Source organism: Amphibalanus amphitrite, unplaced genomic scaffold (assembly GCF_019059575.1).
Source record: "Amphibalanus amphitrite isolate SeventyFive unplaced genomic scaffold, NRLGWU_Aamphi_draft 000128F_arrow, whole genome shotgun sequence".
Lineage (NCBI taxonomy): Eukaryota > Metazoa > Arthropoda > Thecostraca > Balanomorpha > Balanidae > Amphibalanus > Amphibalanus amphitrite.
Genome location: NW_024881623.1, coordinates 871,131 through 888,601, shown reverse-complemented (window position 1 = coordinate 888,601; position 17,471 = coordinate 871,131). Strand labels below are relative to the sequence as shown.

The window sequence follows — 17,471 nt, the reverse complement described above, 5'->3', positions numbered from 1 at the left end:
CCTCTGTGTGCCTGAAAGGGCCCTCTGTGTACCTGAGAGGGCCCTCTGTGTACCTGAGAGGGCCCTCTGTGTGCCTGAGAGGGCCCTACGTGTGCCTGAGAGGGCCCTCTGTGAGCCTGAGAGGGCCCTCTGTGTGCCTGAAAGGGCCCTCTGTGTACCTGAGAGGGCCCTCTGTTTGCCTGAGAGGACCCTCTGTGTGCTTAAGAGGACCCTCTGTGTACCTGACAGCGCCCTCTATGTGCCTGAAAGGGCCATCTGTGTACCTGAGAGGGCCCTCTGTTTGCCTGAGAGGGCCCTCTGTGTGCCTGAAAAGGCCCTATGTTTGCCTGAGAGGGCCCTCTGTGAGCCTGAGAGGGCCCTATGTAAGCCTGAGAGGGCCCTCTGTGAGCCCTAGAGGGCCCTCTGTGTGCCTGAGAGGACCCTCTGTGTGCCTGAGAGGGCCCTCTGTGAGCCTGAGAGGGACCTCTGTGTGCCTGAGAGGGACCTCTATGTACCTGAGAAGGCCCTCTGTGTGTCTGACTGAGAGGGCCCTCTGTGTGCCTGAGAGGGCCCTATGTGTGCCTGAGAGGGCCCTCTGTGAGCCTGAGAGGGCCCTTTGTGTGCCTGAGAGGGCCCTCTGTGTACCTGAGAGGGCCCTCTGCGTGCCTGAGAGGGCCCTCTGTGTGCCTGGAAGGGCCCTCTGTGAGTCTCAGAGGACCGTCTGTGTGCCTGAGAGGGTCCTTTGTGTGTCTCAGAGGGCCTTTGTGTGCCTGAGAGGGCCCCCTGTGTGCCTGAGAGGGCCCTCTGTGTGCCTGAAAGGGCCCTCTGTGTACCTGAGAGGGCCCTCTGTATACTTCACAAGGTCCCTCATTGGCCTAAATGTGTCCTCTAATCATCCTCAATTGGGTCCCTAAAAGAGTTCTACAATACTTTTTCTTTTAGCGAATAAAATGGGAAGTGGTCAAAAGGGCCCTTGAAGTCATTTCAATTTTTTCCGTGTTATAAAAAAAACTTTTTTCTAGGCTCCAGGGGGGACCCTAGGACCCCCAGGATCCCCCCTTGGATACGCCACTGAAGTCAATCAGCTCAGTTAGGAATGGATCAACAGCAGCGGCAGCCAGAAGAGCATTGAACAGTGAACGTTTATTGACATGTCAGCAATGGTTGTGCACTGCACAGTGAGCGACGCTTGTACGTCGAAAAGCTCCTGCTGACTTTAATGCCTAACAATGCAGAAAGCGCCGGACAATGGCCCATTTACATACGATCATACCTCGCATCGGGTAACAACCTTCGTGATAACATCTGGATAGTTCGACTGTGAAATCAACAGGTGCTTGTCATCGAATTCGGACAAACTGAGCACAAAACCGTGTGTGGCGGGTGGCTCATGGCCCACCCTAAGCCGCCAAGCGCTACGGTCTACGGTATGGAACTAATCACAAGTCCCAATCGGGGCCAAAGCAGTAGACGTCATTCAGGCTGCTCGGTTTCAACGGTAAACTAGTGCTACAAGACATCCAATAATCACAGACCAACCCTTCCTTGTGCATCTGTGTGTGGAAGGGTATCGCCCAGTACCTACATAGTACACATTCACAACACCTCTGCCGAAGCGCAAATGCTTGCCGCTGACGCCTGAACGCAACAGCACAACACGACGAGGGAACAAAAGCAATCGCTGAATACATCAAACTAAAAGCGGACTAGTTTATGATCAAGCATGCCACGATTTCATCAGGATCAATCAATATTCCTTATCATGACCACGCTAAGGAAAGCCAATGTTATGTGGTATGAATATTCGATGCACAAGTTATCAAGGCATCAACTCAGGATAGGGAACTCAACAACTTGGCCATCGGCTTCCTGCTAGCTACATTTGTCGGTGCCAGATGGCCTGACAGGCTTCGGCCTCTTGTCGCCGTAAGGCTGTGCCATTGAACTCAGCCATATGCACTGGTCCCGGCTGTTTTTCGCTCAGAAGCGCTACCGCATCTCCATAGGCTCATTCTTGAGAATGACTCCGCACTCCGCCTCTCCTTGGTGCCTGGCGGCGCATAGAAGACCGGCGGAGGGGAGACTAGACCTGAAGTCCGCCATCGCTTTAAATTCAGATGCCACCCGCCGTGCGACTCAGGCAAGACAGCACTGTCGGGAGTCCAGATGGTGCTGTGATCAGCCACCGAGAGACCAACACCAACAGCTTCAAGCAGCACCAGCAGCTGCGTCGCTCACCGCACCAGCCGCTGGAAGCTGGCGCGCAGCTGCTGCTGACTGGCGGAGGGCACCAGCTTCTGCAGCAGCCGCTGCACCAACCGGTCCGACACGCCGGCTGACTCGCGCTCGGCCTGCTCGAAGGCGGTGCGAAGTTCCTCGACCTCGTCTCCGCGACCGGAGAAAGAGGTGCGCCCCGGCGGTGGCAGACGGCTCCGGTGGCGACGCTGCAGCTGAGGACGGTCAGAGGAAGGGACTCAAGGGAGGGTCAGAAAAAGGGGGAGGGAGACTAGAGAGGCCCCTGGGGACGGCGAGAGGAGGGCGTTAGGGGGTCAGAGGAGGTCCCTCAGACACGGACAGACCATAACAAACATATTGACAAACGTGAAACAGACAGACATGTAACAAAAGGAGAAGTAATAAAAGAAGACAGGAAACTTAAATACATACAACGTACCGGTTACGGCATTGGGCGCAAAATGACCTTTGCAGTCGATGCGCCCTAAAGCCCCAATAAACAACAACAACAACCGGTTACGGCATTTATACTCCAGTGACTACCGCAACCGTAACGGCCCAACGAATAATCTGACAGATAACACAGCTGGCAGCACTAACCTCAGCCAGCAGCGGGTAGATGGCGCTCTGCAGCACCTGGCTGCGCCTGTGCTCTCGAGGCGGCGGCGGAGGCGGCGCCGGCCGGTGGGGCGCCGGTCCGACCACCGTGTGACACCAAGGCTCGTCCAGATCCAGGTCAATCGACAGCTCGTCCCTGGAACAGGTCATTGGGGATCAAATGACTGACCTGACTGATACCATTGAATGAACGTTTGTGTTGGGACAGAGTGAGGTCGCGAGGTGCAGCTTCCTGGGAAAATAAAACTTTGGTCTGGCATCACCAATCAACGCCTCGTTACCCCCCTCCCCCCAAGTCTCTCCAACTCAGATAAGCACATAACTCGAACGCTTGACTTTCGTCTTAGCCGTCCTGACATTTAACTCTGTGTATTAGTTAGCTGCGATTCACCTCAGCTCTGACTTTTAGCGCCGAGTGACTTACTCTGGCTGGCTGTCTGACTCAGTGACAGATTCACTCTGACTGACCGACTCATAGACTGTCTAACCGACTCAGTCTGACTGCCACTCACATACATACTCTGGCTGGCTGACCGGCTCATACTTCATTAACTGACTCACCTCTGAGTGGCTGGCCGAATCACTGACTCACTGACGAACTCACTCTGACTGTCTAACTCACTCTGACTGGCTGATGGACTGGGTGTCGGCCTCGCTGTCGGAGTCGGGCGCCGTCTGTTTCCACTGTCTGTACCGGTCCACCAGTTCCGTCAGACACACCGTCCGCCGAGCCTTCTTGATGAACGGGTGACGGAGCAGCTCAGAGGCCGACGGGCGCTAGCAGCACACGTGACACGATAAAACATATGGTCACTGGTCGAGCACAAACAACATAGAATCTAATAGAATGTTGTTTTGGAAAGCATCTCTGAAAGTCTGGTCTTATGCATGTTCAATGAAATGATGTAGAAATAAATTATGTTTTTTTAATCTCGCCTGACCCCGGCCCCTGACCGCTGATATTATGCATTCCTTTTTGTTTGTTTGTTTATCTGTTAATTAATTAGTTTATTTATTTGCTTGTTTGTTTTGTAATGTAGGTTCCTTTTGGTGTTTTGAGACCGATTCAGGGCATCGTGATAAAATGACAAAGCAGTGACATTAAGCTGAGTCGACCGTCGGCTGGTGCTCTGCGGGTGAGCCCGTTGCCTGACTCCTGAGACGGGTCACCCAGCCACGCTGGGTCATCCCGGTGCAGTGGGATGCGCTTCTATCAAATTGGACTTTCACCATGGTTGCCGGTTAGGATGACCGTGATCCCGTAAGCCGAGACAGGGATGTGACAACGGAAGGGAATGGATTAATCCTGAGTCCGAAGGAATCAGTCCCGAGTTCTAGGTACGCTCTGAGTTTATGCTTTAAAATATTTCCACCACCAAATAGAATAAAAGGATATATTTTCCAATCGAACGGCAAGCTTCTATTCCACTTTATAACTCGTAGTCGTGCATTATGCCAACATTCGTTTTTTTCTCTCTCTCCCTTCCGAATGCTACGCGTTACGTGCGGCGATCTGGATTTAATGTCTTGCGGCACAGTATCGTTCAGGCGTTCTATGGTGCTGCCATCTATCAACAGCAATGTCGCTCAGCTACACAGGGCGGGGCACTCTGCGTCGTTGTCGTGGTTGAGTATTCCTTACGCAAAACGGTAGCAGCAAGATTCTCATTTCATTATGATGAATAAGGTTTGATATAACAATCAACTATGGATATCTAGTAGTTATCCGCTTGTCATAACTAACGAAATATGGCAGAGCAAGTTGTTCCTAAATGGCAATGCTATAGAACCGAAACCATGTTTCGGAGATATAACAATGCAAAAATAAAGACCAAGCAACTCCTCCCCAGTAAGTGGGGGTTTGACTCACGTGTTCGGGGTCCTTGTTGAGGCACGCCTCGACAAACTCCTTGAAGGGCCTGGTGAAGTCGCCCTGCAGCTGCGGCGCCGGGCTCTTGGGAATGAGGAAGAGCGCACGCATCGGATGGAGGTCCGAGAAGGGCGGTTCGCCGTTGGCCAGCTCGATGGCTGTGATCCCTAGTGACCAGATATCCGCCTGGGAAGAGCGTAAGCGCCGTCAACATTTACCAGGCCTTTGGAATATGGAATGTGGCTATTTTCACCTACACACGCACCTCGCAAATGTCATATGTGTACCTATACAGTACAGAGCGTATCTACATGACAATATTATCTGTATCCTTCGGACCACTACCTTCTATGCCCACCTTGGAGTCGTAGGCGGCCTGCTGGATGACCTCTGGCGCCATCCAGAACGGGGTGCCCACGAACGTGTGCCGCTTTACGGTATCGCTGCTCAGCTGACCAGCCACGCCGAAATCGGCCAGCTTCACGTCGCCCGACTCCGACAGCAGGATGTTGGCCGCTGGGGAGGAAAGTTTCGTGGCTCGTAACGAAGCTTAACAAAATCCGCCATCTATGAAATCCGATGTCTATCATACCGCGATACATAATGGGCCTAAATACAGATTAAAGCATGAAGCTATTATTTTAGACAATAGGTATTGAACAAGTTGCTCGCAGAAAATATTAGCATTGGAATGATAAAGTAGCTAAAATTAAAATGGTTTGAATTATTTACTGTACTTGCAGCAGTTGAGACTCGACATAACCGCCCATCCCACATTGTGACCAACCCGCTACGACTGACCGGCTACGACTGAAAAATATAATGGCAACCAAAACCTACATAAGCTACAAAGAACACAGTACACACCTTTAATATCTCGATGAAGTATCCGTTCCGAGTCGAGGTATTCCAGCCCCTTGATGACCTCTCTCAGAATAATGGCGATATACGTTTCTTCCAAAACTCCCGGCTTCATTAGGTCAAGGGCAGATCCACCCCCGAGATATTCCATAATGATCCATAGCTTGGTGCCCTGCAGTCGAGCATAGATAGGAACTATCTTCATTGTATCTTAGACCGCAGGATAAACGGTCAAGGATGCTCAATATGTTTTTTTCTGCCAGTGCAGAAGTAGACATTCCTTCCTTATACGCTTGGTATACCAGACAAGTTAAATGCTTATCGTTTGCAACGTTTAATAGGGTTGGGACCTATATCCACACTCTGCATGTTTTGGTAAAATAAGAAAGCTGAGAATTTTTCATGATTTAATTTAAAATCATTTTGTTAAAAGAATACCTAGTTAGCTCAAAAATTAATTATTTGTGACTGAAAACAACTTGCTTCTGATTGGTCGGGCTAATCATGACGTCACATGTAGGTATATAACTGTATGTATATTTGGCGCAGTTGCGACATATATTTTCTATGTATTTTCCTATGGTAAATCGGAGTGATTGGTCGTGTTTTCAGTGTCTCCTTATTTTGCTCTGGTATTGCGTGGCTAAGAAATTTTATCAAGAATAACATATACTAAAATGCTCCTTTAATAGTGGAGCTTCAATATCTGTGAGTTTTATTGGCAAGCGAAAACTGATTTCGCTGTTATTTTATCTGGAAATTACTCATTTTCTAGGCCAATATTCAAAATACGTTACGGGAACAAGTTGGCACTTCTCTTGATTTTTGCACTCAAATCGCGTGCGATTCAACTGTATTGGAACTTGCAAAGAAGCTTGGTGATTAATTAACCAAAATTAACTGCATTGTTATGGCACTGTTTGCAAAGCATGGATTATGAAACTGCCAAAGACTTGCTACATAGCAATGCCTCAAGTAATACGCAGGAGGGACAGAATTCAGAGTCCGATCGAGAAGAATCGGTGCAAATGCTACGAGGACCAGGCAGCTCTGATACGATGGCTAGTCGTCTCACTCCATTAGACCAGCTGATTCCTGACAGACAGCACCGACTCAGATGCAAAGATGGAGCTCATCTTCCAAGCCAGAAACCAGTTCTTTGATGGAAGATGTGATGCTGCCTCTGTCTCTGCTTTGTTGGCCACTTTGGACGGGGCGGAGCTCCGCTCCTTGCGTGAGCGGCTATTCGACTGTCATCCAAAAATAGTTCCTTCGTTTGCTGGCCGTTTCCTGATTAGGTGCAATACGGGGAGCTGTAATCAGGGAAGTAACTTTCCATATGAAAGGGATGCAGGTGCACCCCCGTCCCCCATCCACTACAAGTGCACCCCCATAGGCTAAGCGGCGCCCCACACGCCGCCCCACACCGATTAGCTCTAGAGCAGATGGCGAGGGTGATTTCCCGGCTACATCTCGGCGTCGTGATGCTTGTGGGCTTGGAAAATGTCCAGAGGGTAGTGTAGGGGTAGGGTTGAGTTCAATAAGGTCCTTACATTTGAAAGGTTTGAACAACCTGCAATCAGCACAACATACCACAAGTTAAATAAAAAACTACCAAACTCCGCCCAACTAATATACAGCCAAGCTAATGGCCTAAATAAAAATATATCTCAAATCCTAACAGTTCTCGCGGGTGATGGCGCCATGAGTTGCTATTATCCAAAACAGATGCAAATAAACATGTTTGTATGTTATATGTATGTATGTTTGTTTTAAAAACGTTGCAGCGGCGCTGGGAACTGCAGTCTTAGATCTGGGTATGTTTAGCATCTGCAACTCTTCATATACACATTAACCCTATTTCGGACGGGGAGGCCTTTCAGGATTTTCTTGTACAATTGTCAAACGCCGCGAGACATTCAGCTCATATTTGGTGACTTTTCCTAAATGCTCATCGCGCACATCTCAGCAAAAAAAAAAAAAATGCCGGGTCAGGTCAGGTCAGGTAACCAGAGCGGGTTTGTTGACCCCACCTCAGAAAAGTTTGCAATCACGTCAGAGCTTGAGTTTTTCACGAAGTTATTTCCTCTCAAGTCTTCAAAACAGTACCTGCAGTATGTGTCGTTTGTATATCTCATATTTTTTATCTGTGACCTGAGGTTAGGTCAGAGTCGTGACCTTTACATTGCAAGCCTATGAAAAAATATTGAAATGCGACCTGCCTCAAGTAAACGAGTCAAAACCGCCCAATTCTATAAGAATTATGACAAATTATCTTATCTGTAATATCCAGGTGCCATTTACTGACAGGGACACCGGAGAGGGTTATCTGGGGGCGAGATCATGTGAGGTAATTGGTGATATCTACCATACATCAATGCTCACAATACTTACAATATTGACAATGCTTACAATACTGTTACAATACTTACGATGAGACCAGCAAGCACTCTGCCGTTACAGTTCTAACTTCTGTTTCGAAAACCGACGTTACACACATTCGCTGCCAGCATAGCATGTATTGTTTGACAGTAACAAAATACAATTGACATCTGAACCCCAAACGGACCGCCATCCACTCAAATTTTATAACCCTGACCGGTCAGGGGGCGAATGGAGGTCATCTCCTGGGCATTACCTACACTCAGCCCTTGCACAAAATATCTCACCTCACAGTGATCATTACAACAATATCACCGACTTGATAGTGGATTTCAAAGTACTTGCATCAGCTCTTCTTGCTATTGCAGACGATCATCTCCTCAGGGTGATGTTGTTCGGGACATAAACGGAGATCGTTTTCGGAGTTTCATACGTGCTACTGCAACAGCCTGGCACAAAACAGGACTTGTACGCTTTTCTCTGCACTTTGTCCTTCAGTATATCACAAAATAATTGTTAAGAATCCATCTTACGCTTCTTTCACAGTCTCCCTTGCCACCGTAGGGCGTAGATAGGTTGCTGTTGCTGGTAAGTTAAGGCACGGTAGATAGAAATTACCTCGGTTCTCAACGCCTTAATTTATTTTTATGAAAAAGAACAAAGCAATCATTAATAAGATTAGAGAAATATTAAAATTTTAATTGTAAATTAGGCCAAATGCGTATTGGAAAGGCTTTTGCCCTTCAGCATCTTCCGATTCATCATGTTTTTCATTTGAAAATTCGAGGTTCACAAAATGTTTACCACGCGCTCAATGTTAAATGGGAACAGTACACGGCAGAGCATCAATTTTTGACACTGAACCTTTCATCCGTGAATGATTTAGCATGATTTAAAGCTAAAAACAGCGCGGATGGCAGAATGAAACAAACAACCTTTTTCACACATAGAAATAACATGTAGGTAATCGGTGGTGCGCCAGATGCGCCCAGCGCCGTTATTTGTCAACCGCAGAAACTGACATGTGACGTAACAGCATCAAGAGCGTCTTTTTCAAGAACCTTAAAAAACATGTTTTCTATCTGTCTTCCCCCATTTCTCTCAGCATATTGATTTCATGAGGAAATTGTATGCAGCATAAATTCTGCGAAAACAGTTTGATCATTTCTATACATTCTTAAAAAATCGAGTTCCCAACCCCATTGAGAGACACCGGCTGATCTGTGTCTTGTAGATAATAAACTAATTGTTGGCTTCATTTGAAATAAAAGTATAGTTATTTGTTTTTAGTTATTTATCATGTCAGTTATTTATTATGCATGTTATATTTTTATGTTATTGTTATTCAATGTATAGTTATTTGATATTTATCATTTATTTTGAATAGTTCAATACCCTTGTGCAAAAATGGTACATTAATCATGCTATGTATCCTATGAAAGGGATATGATAAGCCTGACTAAATATGGAAATTAAACTAAGCGAAAAAACCTGTAATGTAATTATCTTTTTTTTAGCTCTTTTGCATCTCACTTATAGGTACTCGTGTCGTAAAACGGAAGCATTACCTATTAATCATATTTATTATTTCAAAAGAATTGTTCAAATTTGAACCCTTGTCATTACATTTCTAATTGCCGCATATGCTTTTCTAAAAATAGTCAGGTTTTATTCCCATGTAAGCAAACAGCTCTGTACCTACATATCGCGCAATTGAAGTAAGCGCTGTCGCTGGTCTGACCTTCAGGTAGGATCCGAAGTACTTGGTGACGTAGGGTGAGTCGCACTGTGACAACACCGTGATCTCCTGCTGGATATCGTCGATCTCGTCCTCCGCCTCCTCCAGGTCCATGATCTTGATGGCAACAACCTGAGAGATCAGAAGATTAGAGGACCCGGCGTCACCGACAGGGTCACTGTAACGATGTAAACTATGGTCACGAATGCCTAGGTGTTACGACAACGTTGTCATATGTCACATAACAAAAAAAAAAACATACGAACGGACAGAATGTCCACTATCCATAGCACGAAATCATGAATCATCGCTAAGATGTAAATTTTCCTTACAATCACACATTTGCCCAGTTTTCTATGATACGCATGCGTCTTATTATAGGATTTAACTAACCCTACATGTGAGACGATCGTCTTAAAAATTTTCGTCTAAAATGATGCAAAGAACGTTCGTCGAGAAAAACTCACAACAGGAGTAAAGAAACGAGCAGCAACCAGATCTTAAGTATACATTTATCTGAGCTCAATAACCGACATACCTACACCCCATACGGCTTTTCGTTCAAGTCCCATGGTCATATTGTTTCAACCGCCATGTATGGTGTTATAAGCATCCTTTCGTAACTTATTAATTGACCCTCCAAAACGTCCAGGAAATAAATTTTATTTTCTCTTGCAATTTGCAACAATGCTCAGAATAAACCAGTCCCATCGATGCCAGGCCAGGGTAGGGAGATAATAACCATACAGCACACGTTATCCTATCAGACATTCTAAAGCTATAATTCGTTTTGCAATATGTATCGTACCTACAAAGTTTACTGTATTCTCCAAGTATTGACTTGTAACGAACGCGGCACTATTGAAAGGTGTCATAACACGGACTTTTATCATTAAGTAACGCCATAAAACAATACAGAAGTTACGTAAGACATGAGCCATTGAGATATGGGTTGTGGTTTAGTGTTCCGATAAAAAGAAACGTGTTGCAGTGTACCATGAATATAATATCGATAGTTGCCACTGTCACACATAGGTAGGTATCTATTTTTTTCAGCACGGCATCAAATTCGACGTCCTCAGTTGGGAAGGCCACACTCATGCCTAAACCCCTTTGCTTTTCATACTATCGATTGGACTTAGAAGGCAGAAGATAGTGAAGATAGTGTCCTGTGCCCGACCGATGAAGGCAGCCTTGGTGACAAACAATGGTTCGTATTCACAGGAGTTCTCGTGACACGGGGAGGAAGATGGTAGATGGTCACAACCAGGCGGAGAGAGAGCAGAGAAGGGACCTGCTGAGGCTCAGGTTCCTCTCTTTAGCTCTAATTCGTATTAGATAAGTCTGTGGCTGAGCTCAAATTCAGTAGTTTTCGCACTCACCCGGCCAGTTCGGTTGTCAATGCCTTTAAACACCTCTCCGAACGCCCCCTTGCCGATCTTGCGCTCTCTGGTGAAGATCACTTCAGGGTCGAGATTCTGAAGCGAAAAAATGACAGACGGTGAGTACATAGAAAATTCACATTGACGAAAACATTTTGACAGTTCAAGTACCTACCACAATCTACAATGATGTGCAACGCTTTGGGATGGCCAAATATCTTATCATTTGTAAGTAATCCAGATTGCTCGCAGACCACTAGGCTGAAACAGAAACATGACGTGTGCGAAGGTGTTATATCACCGCAGATTACAGGAAACGACGCGCATCCTAAAGAAGAAACGCAAGTCATTGAAACTTTATACATATGCAGACCTCGGCATCTGGTCAGTACAAGCAATTTTCCTCAGTCCCCTCCCTCTCTCCCTCTTTCAACTCCTTCTCTCTCTCTCTCTCTCTCTCTCTCTCTCTCTCTCTCTCTCTCTCTCTCTCTCTCTCTCTCTCTCTCTCTCTCTCTCTCTCTCTTTCTCACTCCGTCTCTTACCTCCTTCTCCTCTGATTCGACGGCGGAGGGCGACATTTTGCGGAACCGTTTGGAGAGGGACCACATCTAGTTGCCGTGTGCGGCCGGCAAGGACCGGCCGGGACTCCGGTGTAATGCTCAGGACCTGGGGTTCGCGACTTGCAAACGCACCACACTATTGTATAACCCTGGGCCCACTAGGGCATCCAGGCAGCTCCAGGCCGGAACGTCACTTCAGACTGCACTTCACTACAGGACCGATTTGTCTCCAGAACGCTCGGCGGTCGCCCTGGTAAAGCTGTCACTGGAAGATTTTCGCTCCGTCTGAGGTCAACGAAAGTCACTGGCTCACCATAGACCCGCACCGTTTGACTATGAGTTAGAAACACATTCTGTCACTTCACTGGCTCACTTTCAATCTGCCATGCTCGACTGCCACTGAAGATTTTCACAAGTGACCACACGGGAACACCACCAGTATAGACCGACGTCAATTACCAACTTCACTTGTCGTGCGCCGCCAGCCGCCACGCTGCGCAATCCAAATCGCAATACCTTCGAGCTATTTCCTCTTTATATTCACCACAATCAATTCTAACACTCACAGCTGAAGTTCACGGGTCGTCTATGAACACCAGGGAAAGGCGTGGCTTCCGCCCACCCGACTGTCCCTCCTAAACTTCGCAACACTAGCAGAAGTGCCGGGTCGTATCGCGGCGAGCCGGACGAACGTCGGCCATTGTCGACGGGCTGTCAGCGACACGGCGCTGATTAGATACCGACTGATAGTCCGAGGACACGGGTTCGCAGCCTGCCGGACCGGCGCGTCACGGCACGGGTCACGGGGAGGCACGGGGTCACGGAACCGTGACCGGTGGTCGTCACGGTGGACAATGGCAGCGGACGCAGCGAGCGTAGCAGTCGTGATAGTGGTAGGAGCTCGCGCGGGTAATTGGTGAGGGGACGTTGTCCGGTTCAGGTAGCTAGCAAAGTAAAGAAACGTCTGACCCAGGTAGCTAGAAAAGTAGTGCTGACATTGCCTGGTCAAATTAGCTGGTCTGCTACATTGTCACCCTTGACATGGTCGGTGTAGGGACGTCTGTGAGGTCGTCCTGTTCAAGTGCAGTGGCTGGTACCGTGATGTCCAATACTTATCAGTGGAGATATTTCATGTAGCATGTATGTATGTCACCTCAGAGTAGATATGCTGCGGTCCGAGGAGCCAGTGTGCGGTGAGGAGATCCTGAGGACTGAGGAGGATAACGATTAACTAGATAGCAGATAGCATTGTTTGAATACGGATGGCAGTGTGTAAATCTGGGAAGAAATATGCTGTCCGGAAAATGCTCTTAGCACTCACTTAATGTCTCTACGGGACAACAGATCCAGCTTTCAACAAAGCCATACCACCAATTTTGTTTATTTGTTTGTTTGTTTATCTACCAAAATCACCAACAGGGACAAGCCCCACTGACAGGCGAAGTGAAGATAAAAATAATTAAACAGTATAAGAATTGAATTTTCTTACGAATTGAATCATCATTCCATTTACATTCATATGGATACGATACGTGAGGCTAAGTTTTCATTGAGTATTTCTTGAGACGACCTTGGTGGCTGTTGCCTGCTGACCTCCAAGCGAAACCCGCAAGTGCACGAAGCCATTAGGCATACATGAGCTGATGAATGGCCGTGTGGTTGGCCTGTCGAATCTCTGACTAACAGAGTAGGTGTAATCCAGGCTGGAGCCAAATACCGGCGGGTTTGTCCATCGTGTTCTGCACTGTGGGCCTGTCGGTCAGCCGTCAATTGTGAAGGCCTCACTAGAAACGACTTCGACCATTGCAGGCTGCAAAAGCCAAAGGGATTCAATGAAGTTTACTTCGAGCTCCATCACTGCTCGCTGCACCCAGTCGCCTATAAAGAACACTGTTTAGCCCGTTTCGGCCAACCCCACCGTTGAAGCTTCGTTTTTTTTTTTCGGAACATACGCGTTTCAAAAATAAAAGTGTGCTAATGTGAGGATATTGGCTCCGTCACTTGATACATGTGAATGCGTAAATGTCTTATGTATATGATTATAATTCAACTTATCCTCATTTAGATCTACGCCGTCTCGATTCTTGGCGATCAAAAGATTATAACACTAATCGATTAAAGGAGTAGGTAAATGCCACCATTCAATTAGGTAGTTCCTTTTATTATTTTCGAAAGCCAATTATGCATAACACTCGACATTTCGATAAAGTGCTCACCAATATTACTCCGATAAGACGTTTGTCCCTCTACCTGATATCCGGCTCAAGTACAAATAACCCGTTCACTTTTTATGGCGCAGAGGTCTCGGAATTACATTGTTACTGAGTTTTTTTTTTTAAATTTAGTCTTCCCGGCATGCCTAAGGCAACCGCCAGGGAAGGGGAAATTACTAAGGCTGGCAATGAGCCAGATCTTTCGTTTTACTTTACTTTACTGTCAGCTATTTAATTCTGACCCAAGCAAGAGAGAGAAGCAAACTTTACTTTAATTCGGCTCATGTGGCGTCCGATTAACAAGGCAAGGGTGTCCAGAAAGGGGTAGAATATTCATACTTGCTGCTGTAAATCTTGCTGCTGATGGTGTGAGGTGTTGCAATGTGTGATGTTTGTTGTGGGATGTATTTACCAGGAAAAGTCCTAACTAGAAAAAACCTGGTGCCTAAGTCAAGGGGCAAAAACTGTCGAGTACAGTAAAAATCCCCGCAATAGTTACGTTACGTTATATCTCTAATGTGGACAGTGAAAGTGTAATTGCGCAGGCTGTTCGCAGGGATCGGCCAAAATAAAAACCGGCCTACCGAGTGAGACAGCCAGCGGGTTATGGCAGCCGGTGTGACCCGGGTGCCCCAGTCATGTCCCGCCCGTCTCAGGGGTACAACTTTGACTGGAATTTGGTGGCTCTGGAGGAGTAGCCGTGAGGCATAGCTCGACTCCTAGGCAGCGATGTTGGTAGGGCTAGTGGTTACCCGTTGGAGGAATTCTCTGAAGGAAGATACGGCGTCCGTGGTGAGGGGGTCCGTCAAAATAGAAGCCAGCCACGGCTGCCCTGTACGCTTTGGATTCTGGGCGAAGGTCAAGGTCGTATAGTCGGATTTCATGGTCAAACCAGTAGAGGGTGGAGGGAGGGTAGGAAAGTCGCCTGCCGCTGGCGTACTCAAACTTCAGCGACCCGATGTCAGGTGGAGGGATCTCACCCCTGGGACGTCTCTTCGGGATCAGGTCTGGATCGGGATCGTCGGTGTCGTTTCGGGGGCTGTCAGGCTGGAAGCTCGCCGTGTAGCCTCGGGTGAACGGCCTGCTTCGAGAGCAGCCGAAGTCGTCGGGGTCCGTGGTTGGTGTCGGTGAGTCGGGGGTGTCAGTCTGGACTTCGGCAGAGACCAGTCGGGCGGGTCGAGTTTGAGAGGTCGAGTCGAAGGTGGTCAGTTTGGTCGTTTGGGTGCTGGCGTCGGTCGTCTGAGAGCTGGCTGTCTCGGTCTGGGTCTGAACAGGGACTGCGGTCGCCTTAGGGGCCATGACCTCACCATCTGTCTGGACAGAGGCGTCTGTGCGAGCCGGAGGGGGCTGCATCGTTCGGTGCTGACTCTCAAGTGGAGGCCAAGCTGTGGAGTTGAGCGGCGGGGGTTGGAATGGCGCTCGCTCTCGAGTGTCTCGTTTGGTGGTTTTCCAGACGGGGCAGCTGTTTCGGTCCCATGCTGGGTGTGGACCAGAGCAGAGAGGGCACTTTGGGACCGAGGTACAGTCACCTGTGGGGTGGCTGTCCCTGGCAGAGCACTGCCCGCAGACTGTCTCTTTTCGTCGGCAAGAGCGCATGGAGTGGCCTAGCTTCCAGCACCTACGGCATTGCCTTGGCAGCTGGATCCAGGGTCGAACAGGGACGGAGAGGTACCCGCAGAGGAGCTTTCTTGGGAGATCGAGTCCTTTAAAGCGAAGTCGAATCAGGGGGTTTGGAGTTCGGTCCTTGGATTTGAGCCTCTGCACCTCGATAACACCCTGCGGGGCTAGTTCGGTGAGGAGCTCTTCGTCAGAGAGGTCGCTGAGGTCCGGACAGTGAATGAGACCCTGCGATGACATCAGGTTGGTTGCAAGAACAGCCGAAACAGGTTTTCCGAGCATGGTTTGGCAGGAGAGAAGGGCAGAGCTTTGGTATTTGTTGAAGGTCGAGATGAGAATTTTGCCAGATCCGAGTTGTTTGGTTTTTTCGACTTCCGAGTCACAGATCGAGCGGATTTCCCTGATGATGGCGAACGGGTTCCCTCGCAGTGGAGTGCCATCAGGCCGGCTCATCAGGATGAGAGCGCGGCCTTCTGGTGGGTCAAGGTCGGGTGGGAGACGCGCCCCTGGAGGCGGTCCGGTCGGGTCCATGGCCATGATCGGGGTCTGTTACAGGCAAAGATAAATAGTCCGGTTCGTTATCACCGCTAGGTTTCCCCCGGACTGAGCAGTTATCCTAGATGACCTACCTACAGTCACATAGAGCAAAAAGAGCTGAAGGCTTACTCAAAGTTAGCGACCAAGGTCGTCCATGGACGACCCTGGAGCTCAGTGAGGACACCGTGCGCTAACTGACGTGAAGCGTCGAACTGGTGCGTGAATATCGAAGAATCCAAGGTTTGCGCAGGGATTGTTACTGAGATTACATGTGGGCTAACTTGCAACGCATGCACACGGTGCAGAGGGCACTGCAAAGCTTCGCTGTGTTAGCGGTAGATGGCATGCGTGAAGCGTTTCAATGAAGGTAGGCAATGGCCACTGTTCAGTGGAACTGGGCACGGATCCTTAACGATAGCCGTCATTTGGAAGACTCCAAGTGTCCGAGTATTTCAGAATGATGGATTGACGAAATGGCGCACAACGGCTCCCCAAGTGGATAGCTATGTCGCATTGCGCATTGCTGTAGGTATGTGAAACACAACACCTTTTGGATGCCGAAATATAACAGCTTTTTATCAATGAATACCTGCGTTTCAAACATAAAATAATTTAAACAAATCGTCCAAACAAAAATATTCCATGATTATTTCCCGATAATTTATAGCCTGCTTAGATCATGTCATTATGCCAAAAAAGTGTATCTTCTAAATCTATCAGTACCTTTTCCTGGTTCAGAGTTTAATATCATCGAGGAGCATATATAATCTTATGATAGAGCGAAAGAGTTGGCTGTGATAGCTGGCGGACTGTCGCTGTTCACAACGCTTGGATTGCGAGTGCCCCAAGGCTCGATTCTTGAACCCAGGGCCTGCTTATTCGTCCACGGTTTGTCTCTAAAATTACCTAAACTCGGTCATCTGTGTGCTGTTTACTGCTTGGCTGCTGTGGCCCGCTGGTCGTGTCCCGCTGCAAGAGTTTATAGAACGTACGTGGATTCTCGAAGCTCTCTCGATATTGTATGACTGAGTCACGAAACGCTTGTAACATAATATAATAATGTCAAAATGCTAAGAGTTATATTTGTAACCGTTTAACCTCCCAAACTGCAGACGTTTGTTTATCGTTCTATTATATTGGTTACATGTTTACTTTGATGTTCCATGGCGGGGTTATGCAGGGTGCCTTATATATTTTGCCAAAACCATGACCTTGAAATATTTTCACTAGCGTGCTACGAAGACGTGAAATTCCTCGGTAGGTGGACCGGTTGCCCACGGTGCGGCCGCCCAATCCTGGCCCCAATCCTGGCGGTGACGGGAAGACGAGTGCGGCCACTCGCGCCCCCTGACAGCGCCTTGACCCGAATGACGTGCGTGTCGTCTGGTGTAAGGGGGCCGGCGGGGGGGGGGGGGGGGGCGGGGGGGGGGGGCGGCCCGGATAGCCGGCCGTCGGCTCCGGTGTCGGCTGACCACGTGA

The 17,471-nt window shown here is 48.2% G+C and overlaps 1 protein-coding gene across 1 annotated transcript; it reads right to left on the bottom strand.

Moving 5' to 3' along the window:
• Nucleotides 1-1,107: 1,107 nt before the first annotated feature.
• Nucleotides 1,108-12,320, bottom strand: LOC122381849 (serine/threonine-protein kinase 25-like). The gene is made up of 9 exons (XM_043366552.1): nucleotides 11,608-12,320; nucleotides 11,066-11,161; nucleotides 9,687-9,815; nucleotides 5,570-5,735; nucleotides 5,061-5,218; nucleotides 4,703-4,888; nucleotides 3,455-3,609; nucleotides 2,815-2,968; nucleotides 1,108-2,429 (listed from the first exon to the last, which is right to left on the bottom strand). Exons 1-9 carry the CDS (start codon nucleotides 11,671-11,673, stop codon nucleotides 2,214-2,216), a joined length of 1,326 nt encoding a protein of 441 aa, XP_043222487.1. The 5' UTR covers nucleotides 11,674-12,320; the 3' UTR covers nucleotides 1,108-2,213.
• Nucleotides 12,321-17,471: the final 5,151 nt, after the last annotated feature.